Consider the following 20810-nt stretch of genomic DNA (forward strand, 5'->3'; position numbering starts at 1 on the left):
CTCAATGACTACCGACCAGTGGCTCTGACATCCACCATCATGAAGTACTTCAAGAGGTTGATCATGGCACGCATCAACTCCAGCCTCCCAGACAACCTCAACCCACTGCAATTCGCCTATTGCCAAAACAGGTCAACAGTGGACACCATCTCCCTGGCCCTACACTCAGCTCTGGAGTATCTGGACAGGAAAGACATCTACATTAGACTATTGTTTATTGATTACAGCTCCGCGTTCAATACTACAGTTCCAAGCAAATTCATCACCAAACTCCCAGACCTGGGACTCAACACCTCCCTCTGCAACTGGATCCTTGACTTTCTGACTAACAGACCGCAATCAGTGAGGACAGGCAGCAACACCTCCAGCACAATTATTCTCAACACTGGTGCCCCACAAGGCTGCGTCCTCAGCCCTCTACTCTACTCCCTATATATGAGTATATGTAGGGAGTAGAGTAGAGGGCTGCATGGCCAAATTCTGCTCTAACTCCATCGACGAGTTTGCAGATGATACCACTGTAGTAGGCCATATCTCAAATAATGATGAGTCAGAGTACAGGAAGGAGATAGAGAGCTTAGTGATATAGTATCATAACAACAACCTTTCCCTCAATGTCAGCAAAACAAAAGAGCTGGTCATTGACTACAGGAAAGGGGGCAGTGTACATGCACTTGTCTACATCAATGGTGCTGAGGTCGAGAGGGTTGAGAGCTTCAATTTCTTTGGAGTGAACATCACCAACAGCCTGTCCTGGTCCAACCACATGGACACCACAGCCAGGAGAGCTGACCAGTGCCTCTACTACCTCAGGAGGCTAAACAAATTTGGCATGTCCCCTTTGATACTCACCAACTTTTATCGATGTACCACAGAAAGCATCCTATCTGGATGCATCACAGCTTGGTATGGCAACTCCTCTGCCCAGGACCACAAGAAACTGCAGAGAGTTGTGGACACAGCCCAGCACATCACAGAAACGAGCCTTCCCTCCATGGACTCTGTCTACACTTTTTGCTGCCTTGGTAAAGCAGCCAACATAATCAAAGACCCCACCCACCCTGGATATTCTCTCTTCTCCCCCCTCCCATCGAGCAGAAAATACAAAAGCCAAAAAGCACATACCACCAGGCTCAAGGAAAGCTTCTATCCTACTGTGATAAGACTATTGAACGGTTCCTTTAAACAATGAGATGGACTCTCGACCTCACAATCTACCTTGTTATGACCTTGCACCTAATTGTCTACCTGCACTGCACTTCCTGTAGCTGTGACACTTTACTCCGTATTCTGTTATTATTTTTACCCTGTACTACCTCAATACACTGTGTAATGAATTGATCTGTACGATCGGTATGCAAGACAAGTTCTTCACTGTACCTCAGTACAGTGGCAATAATAAACCAATACCAACTTATCCCCTCTCACCTTAAATGCACGCCCTCTAATATTAGATATTTTAACCCTGGGGAGAAAGGTACCAACTGTCTGCTCTATCTGTGCCTCTCATAATCTTATAAACCTCTATCACGTCTCCTCTCAGCCTCTGCCGCTCCAGAGAAAACAACCCAAGTTTGTCCAACCTCTCCTTATAGCACATGCCCTCTAATCCAGGCAGCATCCTGGTAAACCTCTTCTGCAGCCTCTCCAAAGCCTCCACATCCTCTAATGGGGTGACCAGAATTGAATGCAATACTCCAGATGCAGCCTAACCAGAGTTTTTTAAGGCTGCAACATGACTACCTAAGTCTTGAACTCAATTCCTCAACTAATAAAGGCAAGCATGCTGTATGCCTTCTTTACCACCCGTTCAACCCGTGCAGCCACTTTCAGGGAGCTATGGACTTGGACCCCAAGATCCCTCTGTACGTCAACACTGTTAAGGGTCCTGACATTAACACTGTACTGCCCCTTTATATTTGATCTCCCCAAGTGCAACACCCCACGTTTGGCCAAATTAAATTCCAGCTGCCATTTCTCTGCACATATCTGCAACTAATTTAAATCCCACTGTAACCTTTGGCAATCTCTACACTATCCACACCACCACCGTATCATCTGCGAACTTACTAACCCACCCATCCACATTTTCATTCAGGTCATTTATATATATCCCAGTACAGAAAGACAGCTGGTATTTAAAGTGCCCCCAGGCCAGTGCTTGGCTGTAGTCAGCTGTGAGGCAGCTCAGCAAGATAGACCCCAAACGTTCTCTGGCTCATCCCCATTTCCCAATGCAAGTGCAACTCTGAGTGATGACATTATTTCCTGAGTGTACACTGGGATTTTTTGTTGGAACACTCAAGGAGACAAGAAAATAGGAGCAGGAATGGGTGCCCTGCCATTCAATCTGGTCACGTCTGATCAACCCCAGACCTCAACTCCTCTACTGTGCCAGTTCCTCATGGCCTTCAATTCCCTGATCTTTCTAAAATTTATCTACCTCCTCTTTAAATTCCTCCAGTGATGCACCCTCCCCAGTCCCTCAAAATTCCAGAGATTCACGATTGCCTGCAGAAAGAAGGGATGGTGATACGAGTGATTGTGGTGACTATCGTGGAGCATTTTCATTCTGAAGGATCATCCCAGTGTGACTGGATTGGTATTAGTATTGGTTTATTATTGTCACTTGTACCGAGGTACAGTGAAAAACTTGTCTTGCATACCGATCGTACAGGTCAATTCATTACACAGTGCAGTTACACTGAGTTAGTACACAGTGCATTGATGTAGTACAGGTAAAAACAATAACAGTACAGAGTAAAGTGTCACAGCTACAGAGGAAGTGCAGGTAGACAATAAGGTGCAAGGTCAAACAAGGTAGATTGTGAGGTCAAGAGTCCATCTCATCGGATAAGGGAACCATTCAATAGTCTTGTCACTGTGGGATAGAAGCTGTCCTTGAGCGGGATCCTGACAAGCTCGCCACCCAACCGCCATTGGTCAATATTTTTGGTGCCCTCCATCTTTGGAAAGTAATGCCAGGATTGTGTTCCATTTGGAGTGACCTATTTTAATGGAGAAAAAGTCAATCACAATTTTGATTTCCACTCTAGCAAACTTTATCCAAGTGCTTCTTCAAGTTCGAAATGCAGTCACGGGCATGAATTTTGCTCCTTGTCATATCATTAAGACGTTTGGTGTCTATATTTGGTATGTCCACTGAAATTTGAAGAAGATGCTATTATGTGAGTTTTAGTACTATGGGGCCCAAAGTATGAACGATAACCCAAGGTGAAGTGTTGGAGCCAAAGGAACAGCCTTAAGTATTAGGAATATAATACACTTCTAGGTCTAATTATGTTCATAAACTCTAGATGGTGCTCTGAGTTATTGTGAGAAGCCCTGTTGTTCTGGGACATGCTCTGGCTTTAAACAAAACATCTTCACTAATTGCATTTATCTCAGATTCCTAGCAGCTGAATGGGAACTTTGATAAATTGTTAGCAGTGCAACCAGTGCACCCTTGTTATTTTCTTTACTTCTTGGAAATATTAAGGACACTGATGCACACAGCACATGGAAAATTTGAAGCAATTTAATGCCACATGAAGAAGTTTTAACATCTCTCCTGCTTGCCTTGTGTTTCAGACAACGTGAAGATCAGTAGCGATGGCTCTGTGATAACAATCACTAAAGTTCGCCAACAGGACCAAGGCCAGTACAAATGTCTGGTTCGCAATCGGTTTGGGTTAGCATTCAGCCTAATGACTCTGATCGTACAAGGTACAAAGTTGTAAATCTATTGTAAGGCTGTATGCTTCAGTTATCCAATTATCTCTGCAATTTGTCAACAGATCTTGGCATTGTGTGCTGCCTGTTCTTGCTGTTCCTCTCGTTTGCATTACAATGGTATTGGCTTATTATTGTTACTTGTACTGAGGTACAGTGAAAATCTTGTCCTGCATACCGTTCGTACAGATCAAATCATTACACAGTGCATTGAGGCAGTACGGAGTGCATTGAGGCAGTAAAGGGTAAAATCCATGGTATTTTCTCTCACCATATGCCTGCTCTGTAGTCTTAGTTTGGAGGAACATCAGCCATCAGGTTGGAGGAACAACACCTCATATTCCGTTGGGAGTCTCCAACCTGATGGCCTCAACATCAATTTCGCTAACTTCTGATAACTGCACCCCTTCTTCCCCCCCCCCCCCCGTCTTCCCTTATTCCTGTGGCTTCCCTTCCCTGCCTTGATTGACCTGCCCATCTCCTCTCCTCCACTCCCCCATCCTTTACTCCATTGCCCTCTCCTACCGGATTCCTCCTCCTCCAGCCCTTTGCCTCTTCTCTCTCAGCTCTCAGCTTATTACATCTACTCCGCCTCCCCCACCCACCTACCTTTCCCCTCTCACCTGGACTCACCTATCCCCCGCCTGCATGTGCTCCTCCCCCCTCCCCCCGCCCCACCTTCTTATTCTGGCTTCTGCCCTCTTCCTTTCCAGTCCTAATGAAGGGTCTCGGCCTGAAACGTCGACTGTTTATTTCCCTCCATGGATGCTGCCTGACCTGCTGAGTTCCTCCAGAACTTTTTGTATATTGCTGTAGTCCTAGTGTCAGCTTTGGCTGAGTGGTAGTACTTTCTCCCTTGGGTCAGGAGTTAGGCTGAGTGGTAGTACTTTCTCCCTTGGGTCAGGAGTTGTGGCTTCAAGCCCCACACCAGGTTGTCACTGCATTGCTGTACTGAAAGACTACTGCTCTGCTGGAGATGCAAACCCAAGGAGCTGCCCACTCTCTCAATTCAAAGTAAAGAATCCCAGGCACCATGTGTGGGGAAGATTTGCACTTCCTAGGGAGTCGTAGCCAACACCGATACCCGAGCTACATTGGTTATATATTGGTTATTTAACTGTGTTGTACACATGTTGTCTGCAGCCTTTTCCACACTCTGCCACAGTGGTAGCACTTCACAGAGTAGTTTATTAGCCCTGTGGAATTTGGGGCATCCTGCAGATTTGAATGCTGTGCAATATAAACATTTGTTTTCTCTCTTGATTGTTCAACCATCTGCCTTCTTGTCAACATTGGAGCTTTCTGTTTAGAGCAATGGGACATTAAGTTTGCAATGGGCATTAATGTAATTACGTCTTAAAGTTACAGCCATTTGCATATCTAAATTGCTGGTAGGATGAATTGACTGCTGTATCTGGATTCATCTGAGGTGTGAGGGGGAACCTGGCGCAGCCCTCCTGCACTGTACAAACTGATGTATGTTTTTGTTGATCCATGTCTGTCTCATTAGCAGAATTTTTCTCCCTCCTTTGTTGCTAGGACCTCCCACTGTGTCCATCTCTCCCAGCGGTCCAGTCAGACTGGGGGTAGGTAATTCCATTACTCTGGAATGTATAGGTATGGGAGAGCCTCGTCCTACAATCAGCTGGAATCGGGTTAATGGCAGGACAAGGAACAATTTGGGGAGACAGCTGCCAAGGGAAGACAATCCCATCCTGAGAGTGAGTAAAGATTGATCTTAACTCTGACGAACGGTCTTCGACCTGAAATGTCAACTCTAGTTCTCTTTCCACAGACGCTGCCTGATCTACTGAACATTTACACCATTTTCTGTTTTTATTTATGATTCATAACTCTCATTCCCACTTCCTCCAACATAGTCTCTGACAAGTTTGAGCTTGAAACATGAAAAATAAAGACAGCAGGAATATGCCATTTGGCTACTGGAGCCTGCTCCACCATTCAGTACAATCGTGGCTCATCCTCCATATCAGTACCATATTCTCGCTCTTCCCCTCAATGCTTCTTGATGCTTTTTGTGTCTAGAAATCTATCTATCTCCTTCTTAAATATATTCAGAGACTTGGTGTCCACTGCCCTCCGTGGTAGAGGATTCCATGGGTTCACCACTCTCTGAATGAAGACATTTCTCCTCCTCAGTCCTAAATGTCTCACCCAGTATCCTGAGAGTGTGACCCCTGACTCCAGACACCACAGCCAGAGCAAACAATTTCGCTGCATCCACCTTGTCAAACTCTGTCAGAATTTTGTACATTTCAGTGAGATCTCCTCTCATTCTTCTAAACTCCAGTGAATGCAAAATCCTAAACTGAATGACCTGAATGAGTCTGGTGAATCTTTGGTAAATTGGTTTATTATTGCCACATGTACCGAGGTACAGTGAAAACCTTATCTTGCATACCGTTGGTACAGATCAATTCATTACAACAGTACAAGGTAAAACAATAACAGAATGCAGAATAAAGTGTTACAGTTACAGAGGAAGTACAGTTCAGGCAGACAATAAGGTGCAACAGCCATAACGAGGTAGATTGTGAGGTCAAGAGTCCGTTTTATCGTACAAGGGGACCATTCAATATCTTATAGAAGCTGTCCTTGAGCCTGGTGGTACGTGCTTTCAGACTTTTGTATCTTCTGCCCGATGGGAGGGGGGAGAAGAGAGAATGTCTGGGGTGGGTAGGGTCTTTGATTATGTTGTGGCACTCCCTTCATGCTATGTAAACCTTTTCCTTAGCGAGGGGACCAAATCAACTCTCAATATTCTAGGTGTGGTCTCACCAAGGTCCTGTATAACTGTGGTCTGATATCCTTGCTCCTGTGCCTAAAATATCTTACAATGAAGTCCAACATGCCGCTTGCCTTCTTAACAGTTTGCTGCACCTGCACGTTTGCTCTCACTGACTGGTGTACAAGGACGCCCAGAACCCTTTGTACATCAACATATTACCTTTTAAATAACTCTAGCTTTTTGTTTTTTCACACCAAAGTGAATAACTTCACAGTTATCCACATTATTCTTGCACCTGCCATGAATTCATCCACTCATTCAACTTGTCCCAATCACCTTGAAGCCACTTTGCAACTTTTTCCCTCCTAGTTTCATGTTGTGAATAAATGTACAGATATTACATTTGGTTCTCTCTACCGTAAGAACCACACAGAGTAGGAACAGATGTAGGCCACCTAACCCTTCGATCTTGTCCTCACAGATCAAAACTATGATTTTAGTCAGTGTACTGTCACTAGGTTAATTAAAGTTGCAGTGCCCACCTCAGATGCACATAGAACAGTACATTACAGCACAGTACAGGCCCTTCGGCCCATGGTGTTGTGCCAAACTATATGAACACCTCCTCCATGATCCTGCACAGCCCATAACCCTCCATTTTTCTTACATCCATGTGCCTATCTAAGAGCCTTTTAAATGCCCCTATTATATCAGCCACCACCACCACCACCACCAGCAGTGCGTTCCAAGCACCCACCACTCTCTGTGTAAAGAACCTACCTCTGACATCTCCCCTGAACATTCCTCCTCTGACCTTAAACGGTATTTGCTACTACCGCCCTGGGGAAAAGGTGCTGGCTGTCTACTCTATCTCCCTCAATTAATCTTATACACCTCTGTCATCTTCCGTCTCTCCAAAGAAAAAAGCCCAAGTTCACTCAACTTTTCCTCATAAGATATGTTCTCTAATCCAGGCAACTTCCTGGTAAATCTCCTCCGCACCCTCTCTAAAGCTTCCACATCCTTCCCATTATGAGGTAACCAGAACTGAACACAATACTCGTAAGTGTGGTCTGACCAGAGTTTTATAGAAATGCATCATTACCTCTCAGCTCTTGAACTCAATCCCCCGACTAATGAATGCCAGCACACCGTACATCTTCTTAACCACCCTGTCAACCTGTGTGGCAACTTTGAGGGATTTATGGACTTGGACCCCAAGATCCTTCTGTTCCTGCACACTGCTCAGAATCCTGTCGTTAACCTTCATGTTCATTCTTCCAAAGTGTATCACTTCATACTTTTCCAAATTGAACTCCATCTGCCACTTATCCGCTCAACTCTGTATCCTGTCTATATCCTGTTGTAACTTACGACAACCTTTTACACTATCCACAACCCCTCCAACCTTCGTGTTATCTGCAAACTTACTAACCCATTCCTCCATTTCCTCTTCCAAGTCATTTATAAAAATCACAAAGAGCAGGGGTCCCAGAACAGATCCCTGCAGAACACCACTGGTCACCGACCTCCAGGCAGAATAGTCTCCATCCACTACCTTCTGTGGGCAAGCAAATTTCTGAATCCACACACCAAGTCTCCATGGATCCCATGCCTCATGACTTTCTGGATGAGCCTACCATGGGGAACCTTCTCAAATGCTTTACTAAAGTCCATATCCACCGCTCTACCTTCATCTATTTGTTATGCCACCTCCTCAAAAAAACTCAATTAGGCTCGTGAGGCACAACCTGCCCCTCACAAAGCCATGCTGACTATCTCGAATAAGACTATGCTTCTCTAAATGCTTGTAAATCCTGTCGCAAAGAATCCTCTCCAATAGCTTGCCCACCACTGACGTAAGACTCACTGATCTATAATTCCCGGGATTATCCCTACTACCTTTCTTGAACAATGGAACAACATTTGCCATCCACCAATCCTCTAGTACCACTCCTGTGGCCAGGGAGCATGCAAATATTATTGTCAATGCCCCAGCAATCTCTTCCCTTGCCTCCCGTAGTAACCTGGGGTATATCCCGTCCGGTCCCTGGGACTATCCTAATGTTTGTCAGAAGCTCCAACACGACATCTTACTTAACCTCAAAATGCTCCAGGTCTACGCTGACCTCACATTCATCAAAGTCTCTCTCCCTAGTGAACACTGAAGCAAAGTATTCATTCAGGACCTCACCTTCCTCCTCCGCCTCCAGGTACATTCTTCCCCCTTTATCTCTTGGCGGTCCTACCCTCACTCTAGTCATCCTCCTGTTCCTCACGTATGTATAGAACGCCTTGGAATTTTCCTTAATTCTACTCACTAAGGCCTTCTCATGCCCCCTTCTAGCTCTCCTAAATCCCTTCTTAAGCTCCTTCCTGGCTACCTTATAATTTTCAAGAGGCCTGCCTGAACTTTGCTTCCGAAAGCTCAAGTATACTTCCTTCTTCCTCTTGACTAAATATTTCATCTCTTGTCAACCGTTGTTCCTTTACCCTGCCATCCTTTCCCTGCCTCAGTGGGACAAACCTATCCAGAACTCTATGCAAGTGTTCCCTAAACAGCCTACACATTTCTTCTGTGCATTTCCCAATTTACACTCCCAAGATGCTGCCTAATACCATCATAATTAGCCTTCCCCCAATTAAAAACTTTCCCATATCATCTGCTCTTATCCCTGTCCATGACTCTGCTGAAGGTCAGGGAGTTGTGGCCACTATCTCCATAATGCTTGCCCACCAAGAGGTCTGTCGCCTGACTGGGCTCGTTGCCTAGTAGTAGATCCAGAATGGCCTCTCCTGTAGTCGGCCTGTCCACATACTGTGTCAGGAATCCTTCCTGGACAAACCTAACAAATTCTGCCCCCATCTAAACCTTTTGCACAAAGGGAGTGCCAATGAATATTAGGGAAGTTGAAATCTCCCTTGACAACAACCCTGTTATTTTTGCACCTTTCCCAAATCTGCCTACGTATCTGCTCCTCGGTGTCCTGGTGGCTATTGGGAGGCCTATAGAGTACTCCCAATAGAGTGATTGCTGCCTTCCTGTTTCTAACTTCCGCCCACACTGACTCAGTGGACGATCCCTCCACAACGTCCTACTTTTCTGCAGCTGTGATACTATCCCTGATGAGCAATGCCATGCCCCCACCACCGCCCTTCTTACCTCCTTCCCTGTCCCTTTTGAAACACCTAAACTGCGGATCATCAAGCAGCCACTCCTGCCCTTGCGACAGCCAAGTCTCTGTAATGGCAGCAACATCGTAATTCCACGTACCGATCCGTGCTCTGAGTTCCTCACCCCTAGTCTTAATACTTCTCACATTAAAGACATTTCAACCCATCCAACTGACTGCGTTTATGCCCTATCCACTGTCTATCCTTCCTCACAGTCTCTCCACATAATGCATCTACCTTTACACCAAGTGCTTCATCATCTGACCCAACACTCTGATTCCCATCCCCCTGCCAACTTAGTTTAAACCCTCCCCAACAGCTCTGGCAAACCTGCCCGCAAGGACATTGGTCCCTCTCGAGTTCAGGTGTAACCTGTCCCTTTTGTACAGGTCATACCTTCCCCAGAAGAGATCCCAGTGATCCACAAATCTGAACCCCTGCCCCCTGCACCAACTCTTCAGCCACGCATTCATCTGCCATGTCTTCATATTCTTACCCTCACTGGCACGTGGCACATGCAACAATCCACAGATTACCACCCTTGAGGTCCGGCTTTTCAGCTTCCTACCTAGCTCCCTATATTCCCTCTTCAGGACCTCATCTCTTTTCCTATCTGTGTCGTTGGTACTGATGTGTACAATGACTTCTGGCTGCTCACCCTTCCCCTAAGAATGCTGTAGACTTGATCTGAGACGTCTCTGACCCTGGCACCTGGGAGGCAACATTCCATCCGGGAGTTCCATTCTCATCCACAGAATCTCCTGTCTGTTCCCCTAACCAACGAATCCCCTATCGTTACCACAGTCCTCTTCTTCCCCCATTCCTTCTGTGCCACAGAGTCAGACTCAGTGCCAGAGACCTGGCCGCTGTAGCACTATCCAAAATGATATACTTGTTATTGAGGGGAACAGCCACAGGGGTACCCTGCACTGACTGTCCTTTCCCGCCAGCTACCCGTATCCTGCAACCTGGGTGTAACTCCCTCCTGGTAACTCCTGTCTATCATCTCAGTTTCCCAAATGATCTGGAGTTCATTCAGCTCCAGTTCCCTCTCACGGTCTGTAAGGAGCTGCAGCCGGATGCACTTCTCGCAGGTGGAGTCATCAGGGAAACTGGAGGTCTCCCTGACTTCCCACATCCTGCAAGAGGAGCACACCACTGCCGTGCCTACCACTCCCAGGTGTGCAATAAGAAAAAAAGAGACCTTACCCGAGCCTCACCTTAGCCTCTGCTCACTTCCTCTGCCTCTTCACACCAAAGCCTCAAGGACCCACTCTTACACTGAGCCACTCACACAATGGAGCATAGAATGTACACTTCAGTTATTTCCAGGTTCAAACATCTGGTTACATGTATTTTGCAAATTCCAGCAAACTATTAAATAAGCAAGTTTGTGCTAATGCAATGCAGATGTTTGTTTACATAGAACATAGAAAAACTGCAGCACAATTCAGGCCCTTCGGCCCACAAAGCTGTGCCGAACATGTCCCTACCCTAGAAATTACTAGGCTTACCCGTAGCCCTCTATTTTTCTCAGCTCCATGTACCTATCCAACAGTCTCTTAAAAGACCCTATCGTATCCGCCTCCACCACCATTGCCAGCAGCCCATTCCACAAACTCACCACTCTCTGAGTAAAAAACTTACCCCTGACATCTCCTCTATACCTACTCCCCAGCACCTTAAACCTATGTCCTCTTGTGGCCACCATTTCAGCCCTGGGGAAAAGCCTCTGACTATCTACCCTATCAATACCTCTTATCATCTTATATACCTCTATCAGGTCCCCCCTCATCCTCCGTCACTCCGAGGAGAAAAGGCCGAGTTCCCTCAATCTACTTTCATAAGGCATGCTCCGCATTCCAGGCAGCATCCTAGTAAATCTCCTCTGCAACCTTTCTATGGCTTCCACATCCTTCCTGTAGTGAGGTGACCAGAACTGAGCACAGTACTCCAAGTGGGGTCTGACCAGGGACCTATATAGCTGCAACAATACCTCCTGGCTCCTAAATGCAGTTCCCCGATTGATGAAGGACAATACACCATATGCCTTCCTAACCACAGAGTCAACCTGCGCAGCCGCTTTGAGCGTCCTATGGACTCGGACCCCAAGATCCCTCTGATCCTCCACACTGCCAAGAGACCTACCATTAAGACTATATTCCGCCAACATATTTGACCTACCAAAATGAACCACTTCACACTTATCTGGGTTGAACTGCATCTGCCACTTCTCAGCCCAACTTTGCATCCTATGTCCCTCTGTAACCTCTGACAGCCCTCCAAGCTATCCACACACCCCCAACCTTCGTGTCATCTGCAAACTTACTAACCCACCCCTCCACTTCCTCATCCAGGTCGTTTATAAAAATCACAAAGAGACCACAAAGTTACCTTTAGCACTGACATCATATACTCTCAACAGATCACTGCTGGTTATGTAGAGCCTCAATTACTGGCACAAAATCATTAATCTTGCACTGCATTCGGTTATAAATCAGCAAGTCCAACTGCAGCTTGTAGAGAATCACACCAGGATTGCCTTGGCTGATGGGTTAAGAAGCAAACACCACAACAGATCCTGGTTTCAACTGGTTCATTTCTTTGAATTATGAACTTTTCTTTGATGTAGGAAATCCGTGAACTTTGGATAATATTACCTTAGAATGTCCTTAAGGGTCTTCCTTTTACCGTGTAAAGATCCAGAACAGATCCAGGCCGTGTTTCCATCACACTTCAGTTTAGTGTTGCACAATTACGCAGCAAATACAAAGAGAGTACCCAGGCAAATGTATGACCATAAAAACATACTACTGGGGGAGCTCAGTGGGTCCGGCAGCATCTGTGGAGGGAAAGGGACCGTCGATGTTTCAGATCGCGATTCTGAATAGCAGTGGGAGTGCAGACAGAACACTCTCAGTCCTGATGCAGGGTCTCGACCAGGAGCGTTGACCACCCCTTTGCCTCCACAGGTGCTGCTCGACCCGCTGAGTTCCTCCAGCTATATGCTTTTTCCTCCAGATTCCAGCATCAGCGGTCTCTTCTGTCACCAAATGTATGAACATAACTTCACCGAAAAGCCGCTATCCCTTGCAAAATAGAAATGTCACTTTAAAGCCCCATTTAAATCTAATATTGAATATATACTTACTTTAAACTTTATATTTACACATACTTTCTTTCAGTAAAACTTTATTTCTTATTGCCATATTGTGATCAATTTATGCAATTACTTTTGGATGAACTATCCAAGTCCATGTTCACACTGGGAACTGCCTGAGTGAACGTTGTCCTGTAATTACACCATCCCAGCAGTGGGGACACTGGAGTAGCCCAGAACTGTGTGAGCCCAGCTCCCCATCCTTCACCACAGGGAACGCTGTACCCTCCAACACCTAGAATCAGTATCATGTGCAAATGAGGACAATGTGAAACTTATAAAATGGGAACCTCTCACTGACCCAATAAACTTCCATCCCTTTACCCCTACTTTGCCTTAATTATTGTATATTATTCTTGGACTCCTCAGGCCATCAGTGATCAACAATACACACTCATTTTGTGTCACTTCACTTGTAATGATTTATGACCAGTGCTCATATAGAGGAAGTACAAAGATTGTGCTGCTATAATTTGTGCCAGTTTAATCCCAGTTACTGAACTTTCTGTTTCAGATTTCTTCTGCCCGGCTGCAGGATTCTGGAACCTACTCCTGCAGGTCGACGAATAGGTTCGGCACGGCAGAGGCACAGGTGGAGGTCATCGTTGAGCGTTCAGCCTCCACGCCTCAAGCTCCTCAGGTTACTGCGGAAGAGCCTTCAATAACCACCACAGCAGGCCAGACTGCTACCCTGCGTTGTTCAGCCACTGGTACGTCATGACATTGGCAATGTCTGGTGTGGATAATAAGGCATTTTGGATTTCATTGATGGCTTCATCCCCTCATCCCTGTCTGGCCTACTTAGACCTCTTGTAGTATTGTGAATGTGTCCAAGAATGAGTTTGGAATATCAGTAGGCTCACTCTTCATGAGATGAACATTTTTTTTTAATTTTATTTACAGCGTGGTAACAGGCCCTTCTGGCCCAACGAGTCCGCGCCGCCCATTTTAAACCCCAAATTAACCTACCCGTACGTCTTTGGAATGTGGGAAGAAACCGGAGCACCCGGCGGAAACCCACGCAGACACGGGGAGAACGTACAAACTCCTTACAGACAGCGAAGGGAATCGAACCCCGATCGCTGACGCTGTAATAGCTTCGCGCTAACCACTACGCTACTTCAAGGTAATTTCATACAATTACCTTGAAGGGATGGTCTTCACTAAGGACGAATCATAGACACCTCAATATAAATGCTTAAAATAATTTGCAAGAACAAGCTGCTACAATGGTGTAAAGGAAAACCAGCATTGCTGTAGTGCAGGCAAATGCTTAATGTCATTGTGTATCCACAACAAGTTTCTCTGCTTCCTATTTCTATATTAAGGTAGGAACTTGTAGGAATGAGCACAAGACATTGGTTCCAAGGAGTTTGCTGGCATCTCAAAGCCCAGCCCACTGACCTCCATCACATCTTTTTCAGTCATCTTCAGAAATGCAACAAATTTTGCATCATTAAACCATTATTCCATTTCTCTTACATCCTTTGGATAAGGAAATCTCCATATGTTAGAACACTACAACACAGTGCAGGCCCTTCAGCTCACAATGTCATGCCGACATTTTACCCTGCTCTAAGATCTATCTAACCCTTCCGCCCCACATCGCCCCCCCCCATTTCCCTATCATTCATGTGTCCATCCAAGAGTCTCTTAAATGTCACCAATGTATCTGCCTCCACAACCTCTACCAGCAGTGCATTCCACGCACCCACTACTCTCTGTGTATATAAAAAAATTACCTCTGATATCCCCCCTATATCTTTCTCCAATCACTTTAAAATTATGTCCCCTCGTGTTAGTCATTTTCAGCCTGGGAAAAAGTCTCTGACTGTTCACTCGATCCATGCCTCTTATCATCTTGTACACCTCTACCAAGTCACCTCTCATCCTCCTTGTCTCCAAAGAGAAAAGTCCCAGCTCACTCAGCCTGTCCTCATAAGGCATGCTCTCCAATCCAGCCAGCATCCTGGTAAATATCCTCTGCACCCTCTCTAAAGTTTCCACATCCTTCCTATAATGAGGTAACCAGAACTGAACACAATACTCCAAGTGTGGTCTAACCAGAGTTTTAGAGAGCTGCAACATTACCTCGCGGCTCTTGAACTCAATACCCCGACTAGTGAAGGCCAACACACCATACGCCTTCTTAACAACCCTATCAACCCACGCGGCAACCTTGAGGGATCCATGGATGTAGAACCATAGAACACTACAGCACAGAAAACAGGCCATTCGGCCCTTCTAGTATGTGCTGAAACGTTATTCCGCTTGTCCCATTTACCTGCACCCAGTCCATAACCCTCCAGACCTCTCCCAATTTATTCTTAAAACTCAAGAGTGAGCTCGCATTTACTACATCAGATGGCAGCCTGTTCCATACTCCCACCACCCTTTGAGTGAAGAAGTTCCCCCTAATGTTCCCCCTAAACTTTTCCCCTTTCACCCTAAAGCCATGTCCTCTCGTACTTATCCCTCCTAATCTAGGTGGAAAGAGCCTATTCGCATTAACTCTGTCTATACCCCTCATAATTTTGTAAACCTCTATCAAATCTCCCCTCATTCTTCTGCGCTCCAAAGAATAAAGTCCTAACCTGTTCAACCTTTCCCTGTAACTCAACTCCTGAAGACCCGGAAACATTCTAGTAAATCTCCTCTGCACTCTTTCAATCTTACTGATATCCTTCCTATAGTTAGGTGACCAGAACTGCACACAATACTCCAAATTTGGCCTCACCAATGTCTTATACAACCTCACCATAACATCCCAACTCCTATACTCAATACTTTGATTTATGAATGGCAGGATGCCAAATGCCTTCTTTACAACCCTGTCTACCTGCGACGCCACTTTCAGGGAATTATGTATCTGAACTCCCAGATCCCTTTGTTCCTCTGCACTCCTCAGTGCCCTACCATTTACTGTGTATGTCCTACCTTGATTTGTCCTTCCAAAATGCAACACCTCACATTTGTCTGCATTAAATTCCATCTGCCATTTTCTGGCCCATTCTTCCATTTCTTTCAGATCCCTCTGCAAGCTTTGAAAGCCTTCCTCATGTCCACTACACCTCCAATCTTAGTGCCATCAGCAAACTTGCTGATCCAATTTACTACATTATCATTGAGATCATTGATATGGACAACAAACAACAATGGCCCCAGCACGGATCCCTGAGGCACACCACTAGTCACAGGCCTCCAGTCTGACAAACAATCGTCCACTACCACTCTCTGTCTTCTCCCTCACAACCAATTTCGAATCCAGTTTACAACCTCTCCATGGATACCTAGTGCCTGAACCTTCTGAACTAACCTCCCATGTGGGACCTTGTCAGAGGCCTTACTAAAGTCCATGTAGACAACGTCCACAGCCTTTCCTTCATCTTCTTTCTTGGTAACCTCCTCGAAAAACTCTACAAGATTCGTTAAACATGATCTACCACACACAAAGCCATGCTGACTATCCCTAATCAGCCCTTGGTTGTCCAAATACTTGTATATCCGATCTCTCAGAACACCTTCCAATAATTTACCCACTACTGATGTCAGGCTCACAGGCCTGTAATTACCTGGCTTACTTTTAGATCCTTTCTTAAACAACGGAACATGAGCTACCCTCCAGTCCTCCGGCACCACACCCGTGGCTAAGGACATTTTAAATATATCTGCCAGGGCCTCTGCAATTTCTACACTAGTTTCCCTCAATGTCCAAGGAAATATCTTATCTGGCCCAGGGGATTTATCTACCTTTATTCACTGTAAGGCAGCAAGCACCTCCTCCTCTTTAATCTCTATATGTTCCATCATTCTATTGCTTGTTTCCCTTCCTTCCATATCGACTATGCCCGTTTCCTGCGTAAATACTGATGCAAAAAAATTGTTTAAGATCTCCCCCATCTCCTGAGGCTCCACACATAGACGACCACTCTGATCTTCTAGGGGACCAATTTTGTCCCTTACTATCCTTTTATTCTTCATATACTTGTAGAAACCCTTCGGATTTACCTTCACATTATCTGCCAAAGCAACCTCATGTCTTCTTTTTGCCTTCCTGATTTCCTTTTTTAGTATTTTCTTACTTTTTCTATACTCTTCAAGTACCTCATTTGTTCCTAGTTGCCGATACCTGCTATACACCTCTCTCTTTTTCTTAAGCAGATCGTCAATATCCCTTGAAAACCAAGGTTCCCTATGCTTTTTAACTTTGCCTTTAATCCTGGCAGGAACATGCAAACTCTGTACTCTCAAAATTTCGCCTTTGAAGGCCTTCCACTTACTGATGTGGACCCCAAGATCCCTCTGTTCCTCCACACTGCTAAGAGTCCTGCCATTAACCTTGTATTCTGCCTTCAAATTCAATCTTCCAAAGTGTATCACTTCACACTTTTCCAGGTTGAACTCCATCTGCCACTTCTCAGCCAAGCTCTGCATCCTATCAATGTCCTGTTGTAACCTAGAGCAACATTCTACACTATCCACACCACCACCAACCTTCATGTCATCTGCAAACTTACTACCCCACCCTTCCACATCCTCATCCAAGTCATTTATAAAAATCACAAAGAGCAGGGGTCCCAGAACAGATCCCTGCGGAACACCACTGGTCACCGACCTCCAGGGAGAATACACTCCATCTACCACCACCCTCTGTCTTCTATGGACAAGACAATTCTGAATCCACACAGCCAAGTTTCCCTGGATCCCATGCCTCCTGACTTTCTGAATAAGCCTTCCATTAAGAACCTTATCAAACGCCTTACTAAAATCCATGTACACCACATCCACTGCTCTACCTTCATCAATGTGCTTTGTTACATCCTCAGAATTCAATCAGGCTCGTGAGGCATGACCTGCCCCTCACAAAGCCATGCTAACTGTCCCTAATCAACCCATGCTTCTCCAAATGCCCATAAATCCTGTCTTTAAAGAATCTTCTCCAGTAATTTACCCACCACTGAAGTAAGGCTCATTAGTCTGTAATTCCCAGGGTTATCCCTACTCCCTTTCTTGAACAAAGGAACAACATATGCCACCCTCCAATCATCTGGCACTACTCCTGTTGCCAGTGAGGATGCAAAGATCATTGCCAAAGATGCAGCAATCTCTTCTCTTGCTTTCCTTAATAACCTTGGATATATCCCGTCCGGTCCCAGTGACTTTTTCCAGCAAATCCTCTTTCTTCATGTCGACATGCCCTGGCGTATCAGCCTGTCATACGTCATCCTCACAAACGTCAAGGTCTCTCTCACTGGTGAATACTGAAGCAAAGTATTCATTAAGAACCTCCCCTACCTCTTCCGACTCCAGGCACATGTTTCCTCTTTTATCCCTGATCGGTCCTACCCTCACTCTAGTCATCCTCCTATTCTTCACATACCTGTACAGTATCTTAAGCTCTCTCCTGGCTACCTTGTAACTCTCCAGAGCCCTGTCTGATCCATGCTTTCTAAACCTCAGGTAAGCTTCTTTCTTCCTCTTGACAAGATATTCTACGTTTCTTGTCACCATGGTTCCTTCATTCTGCGATCCTTATCCTGCCTCAATGGGACAAACCTATCCAGAACCCCATGCAAGTACTTCCTAAACAACCCCCACATTACTGCAGTGCACTTCCCCAAGAACATCTGTTCCCAATTTACACTCCCGAGTTCCTGCCTAATAGCATCATAATCAGGGGGGATCATAAGCAGTGAGTCCCAATTAAATACTTTTACATGTCTCTGCTCCTATCCCTCCCCAAGGCTATGGTGAAGGTCAAAGAGTTTTGATCACTGTCTCCAAAATGCTCTCCCACTAAGAGATCTGAAACCTGATCAGGCTCATTGCCTAGTACCAGGTCCAGTATGGCCTCTCCTGTAGTCGGCCTGTCCACATACTGTGTCAGGAATCCTTCCTGGACACTCCTAACAAACTCTGCCCCATCTATCCCCTTTTACACTAAGGAGGTGCCAATCAATATTAGGGAAATTGAGATCACCCATGACAACAACTCTGTTATTTCTGCACCTTTCCAAAGTCGGCCTCCCGATCTGCTCCTCAGTGTCTCTGCTGCTATTGGGGGGGGGGGGGGTCTGTAGAATACTCCCTATAGAGTGATCGTGCCCTTCCTGTTTCTGACTTCCACCAACACTGACTCAGTGGACGATCCCTCCAGGACATCCTCCCTTCCTACAGCTGTGACACTGTCCCTGATCAGCAAAGCCACTCCCCCACCTCTTTTACCTCCGTCCCTGTCCCTTTTGAAACATCTGAACCCCAGAATATCCAGCAGCCATTCCTGCCCTTGTGACAGCCAAGTCTCTGTAATGGCCACAACGTCGTAGTTCCATGTACTTACCCATGCTCTAAATTCACCACCCTTGTTCCTGATACTTGTCGCATTAAAGTAGACACAGTTTAGCCCGTCCAACTGACTGCAATTTTGCCCTTTCAGCTGCCTATCCTTCCTCACAGTCTTCCTACACGCTACATCTACTTGTACACTAAATGCACCAACCTCTAACCTATCACTCGGGTTCCCATCTCCCCGCCAAACTAGTTCTCCATTGTATTCCCATTTTTCCTAATTTGATTCTGTCGAACACTTTACCTGGATTATTTTGGAAAATTTGTAATCTTGAGAACTTCAAATAGCTTACCACAGATTTTCCCCTTGTAGAGACCAAACCCAACTTCTCTTCATTGCTGTTCTCGACTCAAGCTCCTGAGAACCTGGAATTACCTTTGCACCTTGATGTTTTACCCAAACAAAGAAGAAATATCCTCCTCTGAACTGCTGTCTTTTTCTTACGGTTGAGAGATTTGATGCTTTTTTATTATTGGACTGATGATTAAGGAATCAGTAGCTAGTTACAGTAAAACTAGTCTAAAGTGATGATTAGCAGAAGAACGTATTCTAGAATTGATGCAATGGTATTGTTGTTACATGGGGCATTGCTCTCAAAGGCCATCCAAAGAGATGCTGAGCCCAGAACCTGTTTATACCACTGCAGGAGTGCTACAATTATATTGGGAATGGTACAGCAAGGTGGGAGTAAGAGAAGGCTGCTCACAAGAGTCTCCTGTGTCACTCCCTCTGCTTTAGCAGCCTTTTGTCACCATGCAGTGGTTACATTCCCACCTTAATTCGCACAGAATATGTATTAGTTTTTCTCTAGATGCTTCCTGTTAAGCAGAGATAATGGGTTGAAATTACTTTGGAGACTCTTCTTGGCCCCTTTCCGCATTCTTTAATCTGATGTGTGGCATTTCACCTGTCACATTAATGTCCTCCTTAAATTCTTCTGATTTGAGTAATTTTGTAAATGAGCCAACATTGGAACTTGTGCTTTATAGCTACTTGAAATTTCCAGTGAGATTCACACTACTTTTTAACTTTAAGCTGCTGTAGAAAGAAACCACTCATGGAATTTCAAAGAGAATTTTTAAGAATGAAGGTATCTAGCATTAAATACCTTGTCCTCATGAGAACAAAAGAGAATCAAATTTAAAATGTGACTTCTTGTTTGAATTAACCCATGCTTTCCCCTCTGGACTCTGTAGGTTATCCCACTCCAATTATTCAGTGGTCTAAACTGCGGGCCCCATTGCCATGGCAGCACAAGATTGTTGAAGGATCATTGGTTATCCCTAACGTGGGACTGCAGGATTCCGGCCAGTATATCTGCAATGCCTCCAATTCTGCTGGATTCAATGAACTCTTCATAATGCTGGATGTAGAAAGTAAGTACAACCCCACCGGAACACAACCAAAAAAATGTTGGGAACACTCAGCAGGCCAGGCGCCATCTGTGGAGAGAGAAACAGAGTTGATGTTTCAGGTTGATTATCTTTCATCAGAACCACCCTAATTGAAAGGTCATCAGACTGGATTGATAACTGTATTTCTCTCTCCGTAGTAGCTGCCTGGTCACCTGAGTATTTCCAGCACCCTTTCCCAGTGTCTGCAGTATTTGCTGTTTGATTACAGCCTTGCTTGGAATGCATTCAGCA

The 20810-nt window shown here is 45.3% G+C and overlaps 1 protein-coding gene across 6 annotated transcripts in view; it reads left to right on the forward strand.

Annotated features, from left to right (window-relative positions):
• Window positions 1-20810, forward strand: part of hspg2 (heparan sulfate proteoglycan 2) — a 429897-nt gene that overhangs the window by 336003 nt on the left and 73084 nt on the right. For all 6 annotated transcript variants that reach the window (XM_052039638.1, XM_052039640.1, XM_052039643.1 and 3 more), the window contains 4 exons: window positions 3592-3726; window positions 5272-5453; window positions 13330-13525; window positions 20361-20540. In XM_052039638.1, the coding sequence (XP_051895598.1) occupies window positions 3592-3726; window positions 5272-5453; window positions 13330-13525; window positions 20361-20540 (693 nt within the window). The remainder of the gene's footprint in view (window positions 1-3591; window positions 3727-5271; window positions 5454-13329; window positions 13526-20360; window positions 20541-20810) is intronic.

This window comes from Pristis pectinata, chromosome 26, assembly GCF_009764475.1.
Source record: "Pristis pectinata isolate sPriPec2 chromosome 26, sPriPec2.1.pri, whole genome shotgun sequence".
Lineage (NCBI taxonomy): Eukaryota > Metazoa > Chordata > Chondrichthyes > Rhinopristiformes > Pristidae > Pristis > Pristis pectinata.